At 39.2% G+C, this 25,833-nt stretch overlaps 1 protein-coding gene across 1 annotated transcript in view; it reads left to right on the top strand.

Moving 5' to 3' along the window:
• The first annotated feature begins 3,107 nt into the window (after nt 1-3,107).
• Nucleotides 3,108-25,833, top strand: part of tnfaip8l3 (TNF alpha induced protein 8 like 3) — a 51,924-nt gene continuing 29,198 nt past the window's right edge. The window contains exon 1 of the mRNA XM_062963268.1: nt 3,108-3,307. Coding sequence (XP_062819338.1) covers nt 3,256-3,307 — 52 coding nt within the window. The 5' untranslated portion in view covers nt 3,108-3,255. The remainder of the gene's footprint in view (nt 3,308-25,833) is intronic.

The raw sequence follows: 25,833 nt of genomic DNA on the forward strand, positions 1-25,833 counted from the left end.
GCCATTTTTGTAGTCAATGTTTTCAATATATCGTGATATTTTGGTGCTAAATTCGTAAATACAGTCATTACAACATAACATTACTGCGTATTGAACTACTTTATCTGTCAAATTTGTTGTATAACATGATGTTTTGATGCTTAATTTATAAAATCATAACCTAATTTGATGTTTAATAGGCTTTTCCTTAATCCCTCCTTATTATCCAAGATATTCGCTTATCCAAGCTTCTGCCGGCCCATTTAGCTACTGTATATTTACATACAATATATTATATTATACGACTATATTGCAATATTATTAGTAACATTGCATGTAATATAAATATACAATTATAATAGTGAATATATTTGAAAACAGGCATATGTGAGTAGATCAATAGGTACCGCTCCGGCGGGAAGGTAACGGCACTCCATGCAGTCATGCTGGCCACATGACTTTGGAGGTGTCTATGGATAACACCGGCTCTTCGGCTTAGAAATTGAGATGAACACCAACTCCCAGAGTCGGACACGACTGGATTTAACGTCAGGGGAAACCTTTATCTTTACCTTTTTTAGGTAAAGTAGATAATCTGGATTATATGGCAGTGTATGACTCGCTCGAAGTCACACATTAGGTTTCATGGCCAGATTGGGATTCGAACCCTGTTCTTCAAAGACAGTTTGCATCTTCCTTCAATTTTTCCCTTTGCCAAATTGTCACCAATTTCCAAATTTCATGAAAAGAACGAATTGGGACGATCTTCAGGACTATCTGGATAATTTGAGAAAATGAAGATTACGAGAGAAAATTTTACTATTTTTTTTTCTTTAGTAAGAAAAAATATTATTGAATAATAAGAAAATATTATCCAAGAAGATGGAATGGAAGTCATTTTTTATATATTTTATTTTGGTGTGTGGGTATATTTTGTAGATTGTAGACTTTTATCTTTCTCTCTTTTTCTTACTTTTCTATACCTTGGTTGTTCTCACCCTTCCGATGTAGTACAAAATGTAATAAAATTCTTTTTTAAAAAAACAAATAAATTTCCAAATTTCCTCTCTGAGCTTTTACACTGTCATATAATCCATATTATCCAAGCAGATAGTCCACATTGTCTGCTTTGAACTGGATTATATGAGTCCACACTGCCATATAATCCAGCTCAAAGCAGATAATCTGGATTTTTATATGGCAGTGTAGAAGTGGCCTGTGAAACTTAAGGAAATAGATAGTAAACATGTTCTTATGCAGGCAAATTAATTCAGGATGAAGCTTTCAATGGGAAATGAAAGTTCCTCTGACTAATGCTAGTACTGTACATTCCTCTGGGTTTGGTTTGGTTTATTCTAATTATATTCTTGAGCATCTGATGACCGGCATAAAACCATCTTTTCCCTCGCCACATGATCATTTTGAAACAAAGCCCAGGCTGAATAAATTTCCCTGATTTGGGAGGATTTTTTTTTTGCATATTTTTTGCATCTTACATATTGTTGAAGGCTTTCATGGCATTCGCAATCACTGGGTTGTGGTGAATTTTTCGGGCCGTGTGTCCATGTTCCAGAAGCATTCTCTCCTGACGTTTCGCCCATATCTATGGCAGGCATACAGCCAACTTTGCATACTGGCGGGGTTTGGTGGTGATTGACATTGATATCAGGGACTTATAGTTTACCTGTATTCAGAGAACAGTGAAGCCAGCTGAACCAGATCGGGACCAAATTTGCTACACAGACCCATTTTCCAATACTTTTGCAGGTTTGTGATCCCACCAGTTCTTTACTGCTGGAAAGTGGTACTTGAGGCATAAGTTCCAATGAATCATTTGGGCCACATAGTTGTGCCTCTGTTTGTAGTCTGTCTGTGCGATTTTCTTACAGCTCCTGAGGATATGATCAATGATTTTGTCGGTTTCCTTGCACAGTCTGCATTTTGGGTCATCAGCTGATTTTTCGATCTTTGTCTTCATTGCCTTTGCCCTGATGGCTTGCTCCTGGGCTGCAAGGATCAGGCCTTCTGTCTCCTTCTTCAGGGTCCCATTCGTGAGCCAGAGCCAGGTCTTCTCCTTATCAGCTTTTCCTTCAATTTTGTCAAGGAACTTTCCATGCAATGTTTTGTTGTGCCAGCTGTCAGCTCTAGTTTGTAGTGCGGTTTTCTTGTACTGGTTTTTTGTCTGCTGTGCTTTGAGGAGTTTCTGATTTTTGACTTCAATCAAAGCAGGTTCTTCACTTTGCTTGACATATTCTGCCAGGGCATGTTCTTCTTCTTTGACTGCTTGTTTTACTTGTAAGAGTCCTCTGCCACCAGATCTTCTAGGCAGATATAGCCGGTCAACATCACTGCGAGGGTGCAGTGAATGATTTTTCTTTTTCTTTTTTCTGTTCAAATTGTCCAGTTCCTCCCATGTCCAGTTTATGATGCCAGCAGTATATCTCATGACAGGTATGGCCCAGGTGTTTATAGCCTTGATGGTGTTGTTTCCATTGAGCTTGCGTTTGAGAATTTTTCTGACCCTTTGTGTGTATTCTTTGCTGACCACAGTCTTCACATGAGTTCATGCTTGATGTTGTCCAGCTGTAATATGCCCAGATATTTATAGGCCTCTGGCTGGGGACACTTTAACGTTTGGCCATTAGGCATATTTATGCCCTCACTTTCAATGACTTTTCCTTTCTTCAATGCCACTGTCGAACATTTGTCCAAGCCAAACTCCATGCTGATATCAGTGCTAAAAATTCGGACAGTGTTAGTCAGAGACTGGATTTCAGTTTCCGTTTTCCCATACAGCTTCAGGTCATCCATGTACATCAGATGCGAAATTATTATTATTATTATTAATATTATTGCCATGCCTACTTGGGCCCTCCAGGTGTTTTGGACTCCAACTCTCACAATTCCTAGCAGCCTACCGGCTGCTAGGAATTGTGGGAGTTGGAGTCCAAAACACCTGGAGGGCTAAAGTTGGCCCATGCCTGATCTGAATACAGTTTGCTACTTCTTGGATGCAATTGGAGTCTTCTTCTCTGCCCAGACTTGAGAAGCAGCACTTGGAGGAGGGACTTTGGGTTCCCACTGGCCTCTTCCTCCTCCTCTTCCTCCTCCTCCTCTTTTCCTTCCAAAGCCACGCTCCGCCCGTGGGAGGCTGTCTCGCTGCTGCCTCTTTCCCTGCCTTCTCTCTCTTTCTCTCTCAATCTCTCTCTCCTCTTCCGCGGGTGAGGAGGGAGCCCTGGCGCCGCGGATCCGGATCCCCACCCTCCCGAAGACGCCATGGATTCGGATTCCGGGGAACTCAGCGACGGGGACCTGGTCCCTCCGGCAGGTAAGGCTGGAGAGTAGCCTTTGCTTGGGTGCAAGAACTCACTAACTCCTCCCTACCTGTGGCTCAAGGCAACACAATCCAGGCATTTGGGTCCTTCTGCCTTCTCTTCCAATGCCTATACCGGGCATGGGCCAACTTCGGCCCTCCAGGGGTTTTGGACTCCAACTCCCACCATTCCCGACACCTGGAAGGCCGCAGTTGGCCCATGCCTGGTCTCTATACTGAAGAAGGGATGCAGTTTGGCATTCCTTGAACTGCCATGGCTCAAGGCTATGGGATGCTGGGATTTGCAGTCTTGGTAAATACACAATAAAGGCATAAATGGGATGCTGGGATTTGCAGTCTTGGAAAATACATAATAAATGGGTAAACTTCCATGGCTCAAGCCTATGGGATGCTGGGATTTGCAGTCTTGGTAAATACATAATAAAGGCATAAATGGGATGCTGGGATTTGCAGTCTTGGTAAATACATAATAAAGGCATAAAAGGGATGCTGGGATTTGCAGTCTTGGTAAATACATAATAAAGGCATAAAAGGGATGCTGGGATTTGCAGTCTTGGTAAATACATAATAAAGGCATAAATAGGATGCTGGGATTTGCAGTCTTGGAAATTACATAATAAATGGGTAAACTTCCATGGCTCAAGCCTATGGGATGCTGGGATTTGCAGTCTTGGTAAATACATAATAAAGGCATAAACGTCCATGGCTCAAGCCTATGGGATGCTGGGATTTGCAGTCTTGGTAAATACATAATAAAGGCATAAAAGGGATGCTGGGATTTGCAGTCTTGGTAAATACATAATAAAGGCATAAATAGGATGCTGGGATTTGCAGTCTTGGTAAATACATAATAAAGGCATAAATGGGATGCTGGGATTTGCAGTCTTGGTAAATACACAATAAAGCCATAAACTTCCATGGCTAAAGGCATAAATGGGATGCTGGGATTTGCAGTCTTGGTAAATACATAATAAAGGCATAAACTTCCATGGCTAAAGGCATAAATGGCATGCTGGGATTTGCAGTCTTGGTAAATACATAATAAAGGCATAAATGGGATGCTGGGATTTGCAGTCTTGGTAAATACATAATAAAGGCATAAATGGGATGCTGGGATTTGCAGTCTTGGTAAATACACAATAAAGCCATAAACTTCCATGGCTAAAGGCATAAATGGGATGCTGGGATTTGCAGTCTTGGTAAATACATAATAAAGGCATAAATGGGATGCTGGGATTTGCAGTCTTGGTAAATACATAATAAAGGCATAAAAGGGATGCTGGGATTTGCAGTCTTGGTAAATACATAATAAATGCATAAACTTCCATGGCTCAAGCCTATGGGATGCTGGGATTTGTAGTTTTGCATGGTCCTTCTGTGCAACTCTATCAATCGCAACGGGTGTATCTGTATTGTAGGATGGATATAGTTCGACACTACTCCAACTGTCCTAGCTCAAGGCTATGAGATCTTGGGATTTGTAGTTTTGCATGGCCTGTCTGTTCAACTCTATGAATCACTAGGAGTGCATCTATATTTACTTGAATTGCCATAGTTCGAAGCTATGAGATCCTGGGATTTGTAGTTTTGCTTGGTTCTTATGTGCAACTTTATGAATCGCTAGGAGTGCATCTATATTTAGGGTGGATGCTGTTCTGTACTATTTGAATTGCCATGGCTCAAGGCTATGGGATCTTGAGATTTGTAGTTTTACTTGCCCCTTCTGTACAGCTCTAGGGGTCATCTATACTGTAGGATTAATGCACTTTGGCACAACTTCAACTTCCATGGTTCAAGGCTATGGGATCCTGGGATTTGTAGTTTTACTTGGTTCTTATGTGCAACTCTATGAAACGCTAGGCGTGCATCTGTATTGTAGGATAGATGCAGTTCGACACTACTTTAACTTCCATTGCTCAAGGCTACGGGATGCTGGGATTTGTAGTTTTGCTTGGTTCTTATGTGCAACTCTATGAATTACTAGCAGTGCATCTATATTGTAGATAGATGGATCTGTTCATTTGTTAGTCCGCTGACCATATCAACAACAAAAGACAAAAACAAAAATACACAGACAAATCAACACAAATCACTATGCTAAAAGCAGTTAAGTAAAAAATAATTAACTAATTAACTAAAAATAGTTAACTAAATTGAATAAAAGCACAATAAAACTTGATTAAGTCATAAATTTGATAAAATGAGATTAAATTATAAGATGTTGTAGGATGAGTGCAGTTCGGCACTACTTGAACTGCCAGGGCTCAATGTTACGGTTTCCTGGGAGTTGTAGTTTTACAAAGGGCGCTGGCACTTCACCAAACTACAACTGCCAGGAAACCGTGCCGGGAAATACTGGGAACATTGTAGTTTTATGAGGTCTTCGCTACCAATGTAGTACACAGTAGAATGAATGGAATTTGGCAGCACTTGCACAATGTTATGGTTTCCTGGGAGTTGTAGTTTTACAAAGGGCGCTGCCAGGAAAACATAACACTGAGCCAGGGCGGTGTTATCTATAAATATGTACGCATTCACAAACCATACTCTGCATCTCTCCTGCTCAATAGGAGGAATAGTGCCTTTAATTGGACTCTGGTTGGGAATTGAGGTTTTGCACTCGGTACATGCTCAGAAGCTCACTGCTCTTGCAGGCAAAAAGTGGTCCGCTTTTGCACCATTATAAGAAATGGTGGGCTTGCAGACACGCTCGAAATACACTGGGGACTCTTTCTTTTTCCTAGTGTGGGTGTGCGATTAATGCACACATGCACGCACAGAAATAAAGGCACAACCGAGTACCACGTGTGTTATATCTGGTTGTCTCAGAGACAAATTATTTCAAGGAACAAGTCTGGCTCCCCCACACACAAAAAATGGAATAAAAATTCCTTTTCATTGTTGTCTATGGCAACAGTATGGATCCTCCTCCTGCTTTGTATGGATTGTATTGACAGTTAGGTGATGGTTTTTGCATGCATCCACACTGTCGAATTAATGCAGTTTAATTCCACTCATGGCTATGAAATTGCCATTTTGCAAGGCTTTTGAACCTTCTCTGGGAAAGAGTGCTATTGGGTGAGTCCTAAAGAACCGGATTGCATCCTATCTTGGAAGCTAAGCAGGGGAGGTCCTGGTTAGTATATGGATGGGAGACCGCCGAGGTATATAGCAGGCAGAGTAGGCTGTTTCAGAGGAAGGCGAAACACTCCAAGTTTCCCTTGCACAAAATAAATAAAATAAAATAAAATAAACCCTATGTAATGCACGGCATCAGACACAACTTGAGCGGTGACACACACAGTATACAAACCAACTGAAATATGTTGCTCATATTTTTCAATCGTATTTTCTCATTTGCAACTGGACGAGCGTAATCTGGTTTCCCATCCAATGACCCTGCTTAGTTTCCAAGATCAGACAGGAAACTTTTGGGTCTTTAGTATCATAGAATCCTAGAGTTGGAAGAGAACCCCAAGGGCCATCCAGTCCAACCCCTTGCCATGCAAGAAAAGCACAATCCAAGCACCCCCAACAGATGACCACCCAGTCTTTGTGGTTGTGGTGGTGATGATGATGATGATGATAGTAATAATAATAGGAGCAACCCCCAGGGGCCATCCAGCCTCTGCTTAAAAGCCACCAAGGAAGGAGTCTCCAACGGACTCCAAGGCAGAGAGTTCCACTGTTGAACAGCTCTTTATTATGGTCATTAAGTTTTACCTAATGTTCAGGTGGAATCTCCTTTCTTGTATTAGTAATAATAATAATAATAATAATAATAATAATAATAATAATAATAATAATAATAATAGGGGGGCACACTGGGTGCCGTGCCAAAAGATCTCAGCCGGCATTTGGAAACAATAGACATTGACAAAATCACGATCTGCCAACTGCAAAAGGCCACCCAACTGGGATCTGCGCGCATCATCCGAAAATACATCACACAGTCCTAGACACTTGGGAAGTGTTCGACTTGTGATTTTGTGATACGAAATCCAGCATGTCTGTCTTGTTTGCTGTGTCATAATAAAATAATAATAACTACTTTATTTTTCTATCCCAACTCCATCTCGTGGAGGCTAACATGGGGCCAAGCTCAGAAAACAAGTACTGTATATACTCGAGTATAAGCCTAGTTTTTCAGCTCTTTTTTTAGGACTAAAAAAAAATCCTCCTCATCTTATACTTGGGTGAGGGTCCTGGTGGGCTTATATTCAGGTCGGCTTATACTCCAGTATATATGGTATATTTATTATTTTCCTCTGTTATTATTGGCATTGTTACATTTATTATTTTACTCTATTATTGTTGTTACTTTTACATTTATTTTACTCTTTTTTATTATTATTAATACATTTATTATTTTACTCTTTATTATTACATTTACTATTTTACTGCATTTATTATTATTATTACATTTATTATTTCACTCTATTATTATTAAAAGGATACATAAGCACATTTACATTGAAGAAAATAAAAATAATGATTTAATCAGAGTTGAACGGTCATATCTTAAAATTACAGTTTGATGTAAAGATTCAAAAACATTTAAACTACTGATGCCTCAATTAATGTAATTTTATTGGTATCTTGGAGTCAATGTTTTCCCAGTTTTTTGTGGTAAAATTAGGTGCCTCGGCTTATATTCGGGTCGGCTTATACTTGAGTATATATGGTAATAACAAAATAAAGTACAGTAGAGTCTCACTTATCCAACTTATCCAGTTTTGCACTACAAAGTCAGGCCTCTTCTACATAATCCACATTACAGTACTCATTTATCCAAGCCTCGCTTATCCAACGTTCTGGATTATCCAATGCATTTTTGTAGTCAATGTTTTCAATACATCGTGATATTTTGGTGTTAAATTCGTAAATACAGTAATTACTATGTAGCATTACTGCATATTGAACTACGTTTTCTGTCAAATTTGTTGTATAACATGATGTTTTGGTACTTAATTTGTAAAATCATAACCTAATTTGATGTTTAATAGGCTTTTCCTTAATCCCTCCATATTATCCAACATATTTGCTTATCCAACATTCTGCTAGCCCATTTATGTTGGATAAGTGAGACTCTACTGTATTATTAAAAGGATGCATAAACATTACATTGAAGAAGATGAAAATAATGATTTAATCAGAGTTGAACAGTCATATCTTAAATTACAGTTTGATGTAAAGATTCAAAAACATTTAAACTACTGATGCCTCAATTAATGTAATTAATTAATGCAATTTTATTGGTATCTCAGCTTATACTGGTCCAAACAGGTCCAAGACTTTCCGATCACCTCCTGCTTTGTTTCCAGTTATAAAAACAATGACTCATGTGGATCTCTTTGCTACATGGAGATCTGACCCGGGTGGAAAACACATGAACCTTTAACACCTTTTTCATTTCCATCTGTGGAAAACAGCTGTTTTATATCTATGAAATGGCACAAATCCTGGCCATTCTTTCGATGTTTTGTAGCGAAAAATCCATTCCAAATAAGCAAGGGATTTGTTGTTGTATGCCTTCTGGTCGTTTCCAACTTAGTTAACCCAATCCCTGGGTTTTCTGAATGTGCATCTACACCAGGGGTCCCCAAACTAAGGCCAAAGTCTGAAATAACTTGAAGGCACACAACAACAATCCTACTTAACTTGACTATCTCATTGGGCAGAAGCAGGCCCACACTTCCCATTGAAATCCTGATAGGTTTGTATTGGTTAAAATTGTTTTTATTTTTAAATATTGTATTGTTCATTCATTTACTAATATTGTGCTAGGGTAATAATATAATATATTTTGTATACATATAGTAGTGATAATAATGTTATAACGTAATACAATATAATACTTATTTATTTATTTATTTATTTATTACAGTACAGGGGACTCAGCGCGGCTAATAATAATAATAATGCAAGGTAATAATATTGTATAATATAGTAATATTAATTATATATTATATATTAAATGTAATATTACTAATAATATTATAGTATAGTGGTATAGTACAATATAGTAATATATAATGCTAATATTGTGCTATGCTAATAACATAATATATTGTATTTACATACAACTTGTAAGCCGCTCTGAGTCTCCTTTGGGGTGAGAAAGGGTGGAGTATAAATGTAGTAAATAAATAAATAAATAATTGTTGTTGGGTTTTTGTTTTTTTTTTTGCACTACAAATAAGACATGTGCAGTGTGCATAGGAATTTGTTCATTTTTTTCCAAATGATAATCCGGCCCCTCAACAATCTGAGTGACGATGAACCGGCCCTCCACTTTAAAAGTTTGAGGACCCCTGATCTACACTGTAGAATTAACACAGTTTGATACCACTTTGACTGCCAGAGCTCAATACTATGGAATCCTAAGACTTGTACTTTTGTAAGGCTTGTAGCCTTCTCTGTCAAAGAGTGCTGGTGCCTCACCAAACTACACATCCCATAATTTGATCGCTCTGAGTGGAATTTCAAGTGGCATCAAACTGCATTACTTGTACAGCGTAGATGCAACTTGGGAGTGTGTGACTTGGCCAGAGTCACCCAGAGGATTTCCATGGCTGAGCCTGGTCTCCAGAGTCGTAGTCGGGTAAAGGGCTAAAAAGATATATAAAAGGTAAAGGTTTCCCCTGACGTTAAGTCCAGTCATGTCCGACTCAGGTTTGGTGCTCATCTCCATTTCTAAGCTGAAGAGCCGGCGTTGTCCATAGACACCTCCAAGGTCATGTGGCCATAGGCATGACTGCATGGAACACAGTTAACTTGCCGCTGGAACAGTACCTATTGATCTACTCACATTGGCATGTTTTCGAACTGTTAGGTTGGCAGAAGCTGGGGCTAACAACAGGCGCTCACTCTGCTCCCCGGATTTGAACCTGGGACCTTTCGGTCTGCAAGTTCAGCAGCTCAGCGCTTTAACACACTGTGCCACCGGAGGCTCCCTGTGAATGAGTATAGAAAGCATATAAATAGTGCAAGCGAGGGTGCCTGAGCATGTACAGTATGTGAATGAGTATGGAGAGCATGTACAGAGTGCAAATAAGTGTGCCTGAGCATGTGCAGAGAGTTAGTGAGTATTGAGACTATGTACAGGGTGCAAAGAAGGATTGACAGCATGTATTATTATTATTATTATTATTATTATTATTATTATTATTTTATTATGACACAGCAAACAAGATAGATATGCTGGATTTCATATCACAAAATCACAAGTCGAACACTTCCCAAGTGTCTAGGACTGTGTGATGTATTTTCGGATGATGCGCTCAGATCCCAGCAGGGTGGCCTTTTGCAGTTGGCAGATCGTAATTTTGTCAATGTCTATTGTTTCCAAATGCTGGCTGAGATCTTTTGGCACGGCACCCAATGTGCCCATCACCACCGGGACCACCTGTACTGGTTTCTGCCAGAGTCTTTGAAGTTCAATCTTGAGGTCCTGATAGCGGCTGAGTTTTTCCTGTTGTTTTTCGTCAATGCGACTGTCACCTGGGATGGCAACATCAATGATCCAAACCTTGTTCTTTTCCACAACTGTGATGTCTGGTGTGTTGTGTTCCAGAACTTTGTCAGTCTGGATTCGGAAGTCCCACAATATCTTTGTGTGCTCATTCTCCAAGACTTTTGCAGGTTTGTGATCCCACCAGTTCTTTGCTGCTGGCAGGTGGTACTATTATTATTATTATTATTATTATTATTATTATTGCTATTATTATTATTATTATTATTATTATTATTATAATATTTATACCCTTCTTTAGCTCCCCAAAGGGGACTCAGAGCGGCTTGACATAAAAGCATTAGTATCCAATTTAAAATACAGTAGAGTCCCACTTATCCAAGCTAAACAGGCCGGCAGAAGCTTGGATAAGCGAATATGTTGGGTAATAAGGAGGCATTAAGGAAAAGCCTATTAAACATCAAATTAGGTTATGATTTTACAAATTAAGCACCAAAACATCATGTTATACAACAAATTTGACAGAAAAAGTAGTTCAATATGCAGTAATGTTATGTTGTAATTACTGTATTTACGAATTTAGCACCAAAATATCACGATATATTGAAAACATTGACTACAAAAATGGTTTGGATAATACAGAGGCTTGGATAAGCGAGGCTTGGATAAGTGAGACTCTACTGCAGGGGTCCCCAAACTAAGGCCCGGGGGCCGGATGCGGCCCTCCAAGGTCATTTACCTGGCCCCCGCCCTCAGTTTTATAATATAATACATTTTATATACATATAACATTGACAATAATATTATAATGTAATACAATTTAACACTAATAATAATACCATATAATAATGTTAATTATATATTCTATATTACATATAATATTACTAATATTACAGTATAGTGGTATAGTTCAATATAGTAATATATAATGCTAATATTGTGCTATGCTAATAATATAATATATTGTATGTACATATAATTTGTAAGCCACTCTGAGTCCCCTTTGGGGTGAGAAAGGTGTGATACAAATGTAGTAAATAAATGCAGTAAATAAATAATAAAATTTTTTAGACTTAGGCTCACCCAAAGTCTGAAATGACTTGAAGGCACACAACAACAACAACAACAACAACAACCCTAATTAACTTGACTAGCTCATTGGCCAGAAGCAGGACCACATGTCCCATTGAAATCCTGATAAATGTATGTTGGTTAAAATTGTTTTTATTTTTAAATATTGTATTGTTCTTTCATTGTTGTTGTTGTTTTTGTTTTTGCACTACAAATAAGACATATGCAGTGTGCATCAGAATTTGTTATATTTTTTTTCAAATGATAATCCGGCCCCTCAACAGTCTGAAGGATTGTGGACCGGCCCTCGGCTTAAAAAGTTTGAGGACCCCTGCTCTACTGTATACAAATATACAAACATTAAAACAGAATCAAACTCAAACGGCACTAGGAAATGCAGTTAAAATCCATCACACTGGAGGCTCCAAAAGATATATAGATTTTCTTGCATCTATGTGAGCTCTCCTATGATTTTCCTGTATCTATGTGAGCTCTCCTATGATTTTCTTGCATCTATGTGAGCTCTCCTATGATTTTCTTGCATCTATGTGAGCTCTCCTATGATTTTCGTGCATCTATGTGAGCTCTCCTATGATTTTCTTGCATCTATGTGAGCTCTCCTATGATTTTCTTGTATCTATGTGAGCTCTCCTATGATTTTCGTGCATCTATGTGAGCTCTCCTATGATTTTCTTGCATCTATGTGAGCTCTCCTATGATTTTCCTGTATCTATGTGAGCTCTCCTATGATTTTCCTGTATCTATGTGAGCTCTCCTGATTTTCTTGCATCTATGTGAGCTCTCCTATGATTTTCTTGTATCTATGTGAGCTCTCCTATGATTTTCTTGCATCTATGTGAGCTCTCCTATGATTTTCTTGCATCTATGTGAGCTCTCCTATGATTTTCTTCCATCTATGTGAGCTCTCCTATGATTTTCTTGTATCTATGTGAGCTCTCCTATGATTTTCTTGTATCTATGTGAGCTCTCCTATGATTTTCTTGCATCTATGTGAGCTGTCCTATGATTTTCTTGCATCTATGTGAGCTCTCCTATGATTTTCTTGTATCTATGTGAGCTCTCCTATGATTTTCTTGTATCTATGTGAGCTCTCCTATGATTTTCCTGTATCTATGTGAGCTCTCCTATGATTTTCTTGCATCTATGTGAGCTCTCCTATGATTTTCTTGCATCTATGTGAGTTCTCCTATGATTTTCTTGTATCTATGTGAGCTCTCCTATGATTTTCTTGTATCTATGTGAGCTCTCCTATGATTTTCCTGTATCTATGTGAGCTCTCCTATGATTTTCTTGCATCTATGTGAGCTCTCCTATGATTTTCTTGCATCTATGTGAGCTCTCCTATGATTTTCTTGTATCTATGTGAGCTCTCCTATGATTTTCCTGTATCTATGTGAGCTCTCCTATGATTTTCCTGTATCTATGTGAGCTCTCCTATGATTTTCTTGCATCTATGTGAGCTCTCCTATGATTTTCTTGCATCTATGTGAGCTCTCCTATGATTTTCTTGTATCTATGTGAGCTCTCCTATAATTTTCTTGCATCTATGTGAGCTCTCCTATGATTTTCTTGCATCTATGTGAGCTCTCCTATGATTTTCTTCCATCTATGTGAGCTCTCCTATGATTTTCTTATATCTATGTGAGCTCTCCTATGATTTTCTTGTATCTATGTGAGCTCTCCTATGATTTTCTTGCATCTATGTGAGCTCTCCTAAGATTTTCTTGCATCTATGTGAGCTCTCCTATGATTTTCTTGTATCTATGTGAGCTCTCCTATGATTTTCTTGTATCTATGTGAGCTCTCCTATGATTTTCCTGTATCTATGTGAGCTCTCCTATGATTTTCTTGCATCTATGTGAGCTCTCCTATGATTTTCTTGCATCTATGTGAGCTCTCCTATGATTTTCTTGTATCTATGTGAGCTCTCCTATGATTTTCCTGTATCTATGTGAGCTCTCCTATGATTTTCCTGTATCTATGTGAGCTCTCCTATGATTTTCTTGCATCTATGTGAGCTCTCCTATGATTTTCTTGCATCTATGTGAGCTCTCCTATGATTTTCCTGTATCTATGTGAGCTTTCCTATGATTTTCTTGCATCTATGTGAGCTCTCCTATAATTTTCTTGCATCTATGTGAGCTCTCCTATGATTTTCTTGCATCTATGTGAGCTCTCCTATGATTTTCTTGCATCTATGTGAGCTCTCCTATGATTTTCTTGCATCTATGTGAGCTCTCCTATGATTTTCCTGTATCTATGTGAGCTCTCCTATGATTTTCTTGCATCTATGTGAGCTCTCCTATGATTTTCTTGCATCTATGTGAGCTCTCCTATGATTTTCTTGCATCTATGTGAGCTCTCCTATGATTTTCTTGCATCTATGTGAGCTCTCCTATAATTTTCTTGCATCTATGTGAGCTCTCCTATGATTTTCTTGCATCTATGTGAGCTCTCCTATGATTTTCTTGCATCTATGTGAGCTCTCCTATGATTTTCTTGTATCTATGTGAGCTCTCCTATGATTTTCCTGTATCTATGTGAGCTCTCCTATGATTTTCTTGCATCTATGTGAGCTCTCCTATGATTTTCTTGCATCTATGTGAGCTGTCCTATGATTTTCTTGCATCTATGTGAGCTGTCCTATGATTTTCTTGCATCTATGTGAGCTCTCCTATGATTTTCCTGTATCTATGTGAGCTCTCCTATGATTTTCTTGCATCTATGTGAGCTCTCCTATAATTTTCTTGCATCTATGTGAGCTCTCCTATGATTTTCTTGCATCTATGTGAGCTCTCCTATGATTTTCTTGCATCTATGTGAGCTCTCCTGTGATTTTCTTGCATCTATGTGAGCTCTCCTATGATTTTCCTGTATCTATGTGAGCTCTCCTATGATTTTCTTGCATCTATGTGAGCTCTCCTATGATTTTCTTGCATCTATGTGAGCTCTCCTATGATTTTCTTGCATCTATGTGAGCTCTCCTATAATTTTCTTGCATCTATGTGAGCTCTCCTATGATTTTCTTGCATCTATGTGAGCTCTCCTATGATTTTCTTGTATCTATGTGAGCTGTCCTATGATTTTCTTGCATCTCTGTGAGCTCTCCTATGATTTTCTTGTATCTATGTGAGCTCTCCTATGATTTTCTTGTATCTATGTGAGCTCTCCTATGATTTTCCTGTATCTATGTGAGCTCTCCTATGATTTTCTTGCATCTATGTGAGCTCTCCTATGATTTTCTTGCATCTATGTGAGCTCTCCTATGATTTTCTTGCATCTATGTGAGCTCTCCTATGATTTTCTTGTATCTATGTGAGCTCTCCTATGATTTTCTTGCATCGATGTGAGCTCTCCTATGATTTTCTTGTATCTATGTGAGCTCTCCTATAATTTTCTTGCATCTATGTGAGCTCTCCTATGATTTTCTTGCATCTATGTGAGCTCTCCTATGATTTTCTTGCATCTATGTGAGCTCTCCTATGATTTTCTTGCATCTATGTGAGCTCTCCTATGATTTTCTTGCATCTATGTGAGCTCTCCTATGATTTTCTTGCATCTATGTGAGCTCTCCTATGATTTTCTTGCATCTATGTGAGCTCTCCTATGATTTTCTTGCATCTATGTGAGCTCTCCTATGATTTTCTTGCATCTATGTGAGCTCTCCTATGATTTTCTTGTATTTATGTGAGTTCTCCTATGATTTTCTTGTACCTATGTGAGCTCTCCTATGATTTTCTTGTATTTATGTGAGCTCTCCTATGATTTTCTTGCTTCTATGTGAGCTCTCCTATGATTTTCTTGCATCTATGTGAGCTCTCCTATGATTTTCTTGCATCTATGTGAGCTCTCCTATGATTTTCCTGTATCTATGTGAGCTCTCCTATGATTTTCTTGCATCTATGTGAGCTCTCCTATGATTTTCTTGCATCTATGTGAGCTGTCCTATGATTTTCTTGCATCTATGTGAGCTCTCCTATGATTTTCCTGTATCTATGTGAGCTCTCCTATGATTTTCTTGCATCTATGTGAGCTCTCCTATAATTTTCTTGCACCTATGTGAGCTCTCCTATGATTTTCTTGCATCTATGTGAGCTCTCCTATGATTTTCTTGCATCTATGTGAGCTCTCCTATGATTTTCTTGTATCTATGTGAGCTCTCCTATGGTTTTCTTGCATCGATGTGAGCTCTCCTATGATTTTCTTGTATCTATGTGAGCTCTCCTATGATTTTCTTGCATCTATGTGAGCTCTCCTATGATTTTCTTGTATCTATGTGAGCTCTCCTATGATTTTCTTGTATCTATGTGAGCTCTCCTATGATTTTCTTGTATCTATGTGAGGTGTCCTATGATTTTCTTGCATCTTCCCCCACCTCCCAAAAAAAACAACAACCCTGTTTTACTAACAGCTCATTATTTGTTTGGAGTCCTGGAATACGCTTTCTCGGAGTGCCCTGTTCCTACCCCGCACTCTTTCCGCCCACTTCCCTGCCGAGCGCCGTTTGGTACGCAGGTTTCTGTGGGTGTTCGGTACTTATGCTGTCACTCACGACTTGTCGGCAAAGCCTTTCAAAGGCAAAGCCCCACCGCTGCTTTGGGAGGGGGGGGGGAGGTTGGATTTCTAGCACGGCCAAGAACCAGACAGGGAACGGGTTTTCCTGAAGCTGAGGCCTGTGGGGTCAGCAGAAGGATATTAGCCGAATGCCAGCTGGAGGGAGATGGAGATAATGCACCCAGATCCCTGACACAACATCTCTTGTAATTATGTGTCTGGAAGATTTGGCAAGCACCTTTTCTGGCTCCGGGCCACGACGCCAGAGGGGTGGGTGGCAGATGTCATTCAGTGTGCGGCAGGTATAGGATGGATAAATGTATAGCATACATTGGTGAAGTTTTGTTGATTCGGCGGATCTGATTTAGTTGGATTTAAGCCTATGTTTGTTCATTTGGATTTATATCCCATCTTTTTCCCAGCATGGGATCCAAAGCAGCGTATGTGCCTGTGCTTTCTAGGTGCTTGTTGACTTATTTATTTTATTTATTTACTAGCTGTGCCCGGCCACGCGTTGCTGTGGCAAAGTGGTGGTGGTATTGGTTAAAAATTGTTGCGTAATTTTTATTTGACGTTATTTGCAATTTTTCATTAATTTTATTGTAAGTTATATTTTTATTTATTATATTTTATTATTTTCTTGTATTATTTTTAGTTATTTTCTGTTATTATAGTATTTTATTGTATTAATTTTTAGTGTTTTTTATTATTTTTTATTGGGTTGCTAGGAGACCAAGTTGGAGGAGCTTAGCCTTCTAACTGGCAGCAATTGGATAAAAGCAATTATTCCTCTCTCTCTAATTAAGACTTTATTTTTCTTTTCTTTTTGTTGTATCAACCTAGAGGCGTGGATGATGGGTTGTGTTGTCAAATTTCGAGGTTGGGGGGCCTGTAGTTTTGTTGTTTTGTGGGTCGCCGTGATGCCATCACTCTTTTATATATATAGATTTACAGTATTTATATTCTGCCCTTCTCACCCCGAAGGGGACTCAGGGCGGATCACATGATACACACATAAGGCAAACATTCAATGCCCATAAACACATCAAACAGAGACCTAGACAGACAGACGCAGAGGCAATTTAACCTTCTCCTGAGGGGATGTTTGATTCTGGCCACAGGGGGGAGCAGCTGCTTCATCATCCACTCTGACGGCACTTCCTCATTCCAGGTCGCAAATTAGTTAAACTTGCCTCCCCACTTTTTTTTATAAGTGGTACCTTATTTCCAACTATCTTTCGGGTTGCTAGGTCAGCAACGAGCAGGGGCTATTTTTTATTTTTAATTGACAGGTGCTCACCCCGCCATGGGCTGGCCTCGAACTCATGACCTCATGGTCAGAGTGATTTATTGCAGCTGCTCAACAGCCTGCGCCACAGCCCAGCCCCAACTTACTTGTTGACCTATGAATTGGATAGGGTTTCCTTAAAGGAACGCTCAGAAATGAGTTTGTCCGTTCCTTGCTATGACACTGGTTTGCATTGACGTTCTCCCATCCAAGTACTAACCAAAGCTAACCCTGCTTAGCATCCAAGACCCGATTATGAGTCCAGTCGTGTCCGACTCTGGGGGTTGGTGCTCATCTCCATTTCTAAGCCAAAGAGCCGGTGTTGTCTGTAGACACCTCCAAGGTCATGTGGCCGGCATGACTGCATGGAGCGCCGTTACCTTCCCACCAGAGCAGTACCTATTGATCTACTCACATTTGCATGTTTTTGAACAGCAAGGTTGGCAGACGCTGGGGCTAACAACAGGCGCTCACTCCGCTCCCTGGATTGAAACCTGCAACCTTTCAGTGCACAAGTTCAGCACCTCAGCACTTTAACATGCTGCGCTACCGGGGGCTCCTATTATTATTATTATTATTATTATTATTATTATTATTATTATTATTATTATTTTATTGAATGACACAGCAAACAAGATAGATCTGCTGGATTTCATTTCACAAAATCACAAGTCGAACACTTCCCAAGTATCTAGGACTGTGTGATTTATTTTCGGATGATGCGTGCAGATCCCAGTAGGGTGGCCTTTTGCAGTTGACAGATCGTAATTTTGTCAATGTCTATTGTTGTTGTTGTTATTATTATTATTATTATTATTATTATTATTATTAATGTGGGAAAGGAGACTATTACAGAAACCAAAGTAAAACTCATGGAAGATGGACACAAATTCTTGTTGTTGTTGATGTTGTTGTTATTATTATTACAGTAGAGTCTCGCTTATCCATGCTTCCTTATCCAAGGTTCTGTATTATCCAAAGCAGTCTGCCTTTTAGTAGTCATTGTTTTTGTAGTAAATGTTCCAATGTTTTGGTGCTAAATTTGTAAATAGAGTAATTACTACATAACATTACTGTGGAATGAACTGCTTTTTCTGTCCATTTCTTGTTAAACATGATGTTTTGGTGCTTAATTTGTAAAATCAGAATGTAATTTTATGTTTAATTGGCTTTTTTTCTTAATCCCTCCTTATTATCCAAGATCTTCGCTTATCCAATGTTCTGCCGGCTCCATTTATCTTGGATAAGTAAGACTCTACCTGTATTATTATTTGTGTCCATCTAATAATAATAATAATAATAATAATAATAATAATAATAATAATAATAATAACAACTTTATTTTTATACCCCGCCCCATCTCCCCGAAGGGACTCGGGGCAGCTTACATGGGGCCTTGCCCGATACAACAATCAAATAACAATAACAGAGCAATAACACAATTATCCCAATAAAAACATCTTCCATGAGTTTTACTTTGGTTTCTGTAATAGTCTCCTTTTCCCACATTAGTAGCATTAGGGCTGTTGAGAATGTGCAAAACACGATTTAAAGTAAACACACGGCAATAATAATAAATAATAATAATAATAATAATAATAATAATAATAGACAGATGGCCACCCAGCCTCAATGATAATAATAATAATAATAATAATAATAATAATAATAATAATAATAATAATAAAGAGGGTTGGAAGAGACCTCTTGGGCATTGAGTCCACCCCCTTCTGCCTCTGTGCACCAAAAGCACAAGCAAAGCACCCCTGACAGATGGCCACCCAGCCTCAACGTTAATAATAATAATAATAATAATAATAATAATAATAATAATAATAAAGAGGGTTGGAAGAGACCCCTTGGGCATTGAGTCCAACCCCCTTCTGCCTCTGTGCACCAAAAGCACAAGCAAAGCACCCCTGACAGATGGCCACCCAGCCTCAATGTTAATAATAATAATAATAATAATAATAATAATAATAATAATAATAATAATAATAAAGAGGGTTGGAAGAGACCTCTTGGGCATTGAGTCCACCCCCTTCTGCCTCTGTGCACCAAAAGCACAAGCAAAGCACCCCTGACAGATGGCCACCCAGCCTCAACGTTAATAATAATAATAATAATAATAATAATAATAATAATAATAATAATAAAGAGGGTTGGAAGAGACCCCTTGGGCATTGAGTCCAACCCCCTTCTGCCTCTGTGCACCAAAAGCACAAGCAAAGCACCCCTGACAGATGGCCACCCAGCCTTAATGTTAATAATAATAATAATAATCCCCCCGTAGGTGCCACCTTGCCGTGATGGGGGGGGGGGGGGCTTAACTACTCCAATGATGACTGAGAGCTGTCATCATTGTCCTAGACCCTTGGGAAGTGTTCGGCCTGTGATTTTATGAAACGAAATCCAACATATCTATCTTGTTTGCTGTGTCATACAATAATAATAATAATAATAATAATAATAATAATAATAATAATAATAGACTGTGCAAGGAAACCAACGAAACCATTGATCATATCCTCAGCTGCTGTAAGAAAATTGCACAGACAGACTACAAACAGAGGCACAACTATGTGGCCCAAATGATTCATTGGAACTTATGCCTCAAGTACCACCTCCCAGCAGCAAAGAACTGGTGGGATCACAAACCTGCAAAAGTATTGGAAAATGAGCACGCAAAGATACTGTGGGACTTCCGAATCCAGACTGACAAAGTTCTGGAACACAACACACCAGACATCACAGTTGTGGAAAAGAACAAGGTTTGGATCATTGATGTCGCCATCCCAGGTGACAGTCACATTGACGAAAAACAACAGGAAAAACTCGGCCGCTATCAGGACCTCAAGATTGAACTTCAAAGACTCTGGCAGAAACCAGTGCAGGTGGTCCCGGTGGTGATGGGCAGACTGGGTGCTGTGCCGAAAGATCTCAGCCAGCATTTGGAAACAATAGACATTGACAAAATCACCATCTGCCAACTGCAAAAGGCCACCCTACTGGGATCTGCACGCATCATCAGAAAATACATCACACAGTCCTAGACACTTGGGAAGTGTTCGACTTGTGATTTTGTGAAACGAAATCCAGCATGTCTATCTTGTTTGCTGTGTCATACAACGTCGTTGTGTTGATGATGATAATAATAATAATAATAATAATAATAATAATAATAATAATAATAATAATAATAATGGTTGTAAGAGAAGAAGAGACCCCGTGGGTCATTTAGCCCTTATACCCTTGTGCCGTGGGGGCCGGATAAATGGCTTCAATGGGCCGCATCGGGCCCCCGGGCCTTAGTTTGGGGACCCCTGTCCTAGACTCTTGAACTCCGTTCTCGAGAGTTTAGACCGGCCTCCTCCCCATTCAGGTGAACAAATACCTTTTGCTTTCAATGTGCATTTGAGGACGGATTGTACAAGACTTTCCGCACCTAAACAACAGCAATTATAATTGCTTCCTTAAAGCAGGAAAGACAAGGCAGCCCTTTCCATCTGCCACAGTTTCCTCCATCTGCCTAATGCAAGGGACTGGGATTGAACTGGAGACATCCTACATGCAACTGAGCCACGGCGAGCTTTCTCGGCAAAGTCTGTTTCCAGCATTGTGTCGAAGGCTGAGAACTAACCACAGCAGAAGCCTCTTGAATGACTATCGCAGAGCTACTATGGCGGTTGCACTTCGGACAAAAGAACAAGCACAAGTTTTGCATCACAATGTATTTTTTGCCACAGAGGGTTCGGTGTTAGAACATTACTTTCTGCAGTAAGAGAGTATTTCACATAGGAAAGCATTCAAATATCCAGTCTCTCCAAGTGTAAACCTGATATTTAGCTAAAAGGTGAGAAAATTCGATGGGGATGTGATGGAGGTCTCCAAATATCTGAACAGCTTTTCTATAGAAGGTGAGGCACACATATTATCTCTTGCTATGGAACAGGACTGGATCAACTGGTTGAAATTACAGCCTAACCAGTTAGTAGAAGCCTCTTTATGGTAAAAACCGAATAACAGTAGATTTGGTAGATTCTGCTTGTGCCGACTGGACTGCTGACCTGAAGGTTGGGTTGCTGACCCGATAGATTCTGCTTGTGCCGACTGGACTGCTGACCTGAAGGTTGGGTTGCTGACCCGATAGATTCTGCTTGTGCCCACTGGACTGCTCACCTGAAGGTTGGGTTGCCGACCCGATAGATTCTGCTTGTGCCGGCTGGACTGCTGACCTGAAGGTTGGGTTGCTGACCCGATAGATTCTGCTTGTGCCGACTGGACTGCTGACCTGAAGGTTGGGTTGCTAACCAAGCTAAACACACCCATCTCTATTGTTCCTCATATTGTTCCGGGCTGTGGCGAAGCTGGTTAGTAGCCAGCTGTAATAAATCACTACTGACCAAGACGTCATGAGTTCAAAGCCAGCCTGGGTCAGGTTGAGCTCCCGACCATTAATAGCCTAGCTCGCTGTTGACTTATGCAGCTCGGAAAACAGTTGCATCTGTCAAGTAGAAAATTTATGCAAAGAGGATAATTTAACTAATTTAGTAAGGTAAAGGTTTTCCCGACGATAAGTCCAGTCGTGACCGACTCTGGGGGCTGGTGCTCATCTCCATTTCTAAGCCGAAGAGCCAGCGTTGTCTGTGGCCAATGGCATGACTGCATGGAGCGTCGTTACCTTCCTGCCGGAGTGGTACCTATTGATCTACTCACATTGGCATGTTTTCAAACCGGTAGGTTGGCAGGAGCTGGAGCTAACAGCGGCCACTCCCGCCGCTCCCGGGGATTGGACCTGGGACCGTTCGGTCTCCAGCCCACTTCACTACCGGGGCTCCTTGTTTAATTAATTTACAACACCACAAAAACTTCCAGCTGTGTTCGGAAAGGAACGAGGAAGTACTCCATCAAGGACTCGGTGTCATGAGTGGACAGTGAAGCAGCAGCTCCCCCTTGTGGCCGGAATCGAGCATACCCTTATGAAGCCGGAAGCTGGAAATTGTTAAATTGCCTCTGTGTCTCTCTATATATGTCACTAGCTGTGCCCGGCCACGCGTTGCTGTGGCAAAGTGGTGGTGATATTGGTTAAAAATTGTTGTGTAATTTTTATTTGACGTTATTTGTATTTTTTAATTAATTTTATTGTAAGTTATCTTTTTATTTATTATATTTTATTATTTTCTTGTATTATTTTTAGTTATTTTCTGTTATTATATTATTTTATTGTATTAATTTTTTAGTGTTTTAAATTATTTTTTAGTGTTTTTTTAAATTATTTTTGATTGGGTTGCTAGGAGACCAAGTTGGAGGAGCTTAGCCTTCTAACTGGCAGCAATTGGATAAAAGCAATTATTCCTCTCCCTCTAATTAGGACTTTATTTTTCTTTTCTTTTTGTTGTATCAACCTAGAGGCGTGGATGATGGGTTGTGTTGTCAAATTTCGAGGTTGGGGGGCCTGTAGTTTTGTTGTTTTGTCTGGTGCCGTGATTCCATCACTCTTTTATATATATAGATACTAGCTGTGCCCGGCCACGCGTTGCTGTGACAAAGTGGTGGTGGTATTGGTTAAAAATTGTTGTGTAATTTTTATTTGACGTTATTTGTATTTTTTAATTAATTTTATTGTAACTTATATTTTTATTTATTATATTTTATTATTTTCTTGTATTATTTTTAGTTATTTTCTGTTATTATAGTATTTTATTGTATTAATTTTTTAGTGTTTTTTATTATTTTTTATTGGGTTGCTAGGAGACCAAGTTGGAGGAGCTTAGCCTTCTAACTGGCAGCAATTGGATAAAAGCAATTATTCCTCTCCCTCTAATTAGGACTTTATTTTTCTTTTCTTTTTATTGTATCAACCTAGAGGTGTGGATGATGGGTTGTGTTGTCAAATTTCGAGGTTGGGGGGCCTGTCGTTTTGTTGTTTCGTGGGTCGCCATGATGCCATCACCCTTTTATATATGTATAGATAAGACAGTATTTCCTATATATGCTATAGTCATAGAATATTCAATATACAGACAAGGATTATAGAGATTCAAAATATACTAAATGCTTCAAAATACACGTCTTTAAACCAAAATATAATCAATTTATTTAAAACATTAGGACTTTATTTTTCTTTTCTTTTTGTTGTATCAACCTAGAGGCGTGGATGATGGGTTGTGTTGTCAAATTTCGAGGTTGGGGGGCCTGTAGTTTTGTTGTTTTGTGGGTCGCCGTGATGCCATCACTCTTTTATATATATATATAGATAAGACAGTATTTCCTATATATGCTATAGTCATAGAATATTCAATATACAGACAAGGATTATAGAGATTCAAAATATACTAAATGCTTCAAAATACACGTCTTTAAACCAAAATATAATCAATTTATTTAAAACATTAGGACTTTATTTTTCTTTTCTTTTTGTTGTATCAACCTAGAGGCGTGGATGATGGGTTGTGTTGTCAAATTTCGAGGTTGGGGGGCCTGTAGTTTTGTTGTTTTGTGGGTCGCCGTGATGCCATCACTCTTATATATATATATAGATAAGACAGTATTTCCTATATATGCTATAGTCATAGAATATTCAATATACAGACAAGGATTATAGAGATTCAAAATATACTAAATGCTTCAAAATACACGTCTTTAAACCAAAATATAATCAATTTATTTAAAACATTAGGACTTTATTTTTCTTTTCTTTTTGTTGTATCAACCTAGAGGTGTGGATGATGGGTTGTGTTGTCAAATTTCGAGGTTGGGGGGCCCGTAGTTTTGTTGTTTTGTCCTAGCTGTGCCCGGCCACGTGTTGCTGTGGCTTTGTCTGGTGGTGTTGGTGAGAAATTGTTGAGGTAGTGGTGGTATTGAATGTCTGTTGTATGGTTGTCTTTATATTTAGTATGCATTTGGTTGTTTGTGTACTGTTAAAGTGGTGAGGGTAGAGGACACTGTTTATGTTGGATTAGTGAGACTCTACTGTATATTTGTAATCTTATATTATCTGCCTAGAACTGCCCCTTCTACACGGCTGTATAAAATGCACACTGAAGTGAATTATCTGGTAGTGTGGACTCAAGATAATCCAGTTCAAAGCAGATAATATAAGATTCTAAATGGATAATATAGATGTGTAGAAGGGCCTTGAGTCTACACTGCCATATAATCCAGTTAAAATCAGATAATCTGTATCTTATAGGCAGTGTGGAAGAGGCCTGAGGCCTAACTGTGCCTGTCCCCTGGACTGAGTAGGTAGCTAGGAGACCAAGTGGGCGGAGCTTAGCCCTCTAACTTGCAGCAATTGGATAAAAACAATTATTCCTTTCCCTCTAATTAGGACTTTATTTTTCTTTCCTTTTTGTTGTATCAACCTAGAGCTGTGGATGATGGGTTGTGTTGTCAAATTTCGAGGTTGGGGGGCCTGTAGTTTTGTTATTTTGTCCGCTGCCCTGATGCCATCACTCTTTTATATATATAGATATGTCTAATAATGGCATTGAATGTTTGCCATGTATATATGCATTGTGATCCGCCCTGAGTTCCCTATGGGGTGAGAAAAAAGGGAAGAATATAAATATTGTAAATAAATAAATAAGGCTTGCTTTCGACATGCTTGTGAAAAAGGTGTGCCCATGCGTGGCAGGCGGGTAGCATCATTAATGCTTGACTTTCAGGAAAAAAAATCAGACGCCGATGACGCATTGATGAAAGGGACGAGGATTTTCTCAGCCTTGTCAATTTTCGTAGAGACAGAGGGTGGTGAAGGAAAACTGCCAGGGAACAGATGCCCACGGTGACAAGAGCAGGAGGAGGAAAGAACTGAGCCAGGAACGAAGGGAGAGAGATACAGTATGGCAGCTCTTTGGTGTCCAGAACGAAATGGGGAAGGAGGGAGGACCCTAATGTCTAACAGTAGGGTCTGCAATATGCTTGAAACAGCTACCATTCAGAAGTATTGAAATGCAATGGCAAACATAGCTCCGTGAACAAATGCATTGCGGAATCCATGTGCCTTGCATCGAACCATCCTTTAACAAACAAAAAAATGCTCACACCTAATGTAGAATTTCCATGATTACCAACTAAAGAAATGCATGAAAAAGTTTCCAGGGATATAAA

The sequence above is a fragment of the Anolis carolinensis genome, unplaced genomic scaffold, assembly GCF_035594765.1.
Source record: "Anolis carolinensis isolate JA03-04 unplaced genomic scaffold, rAnoCar3.1.pri scaffold_11, whole genome shotgun sequence".
Lineage (NCBI taxonomy): Eukaryota > Metazoa > Chordata > Lepidosauria > Squamata > Dactyloidae > Anolis > Anolis carolinensis.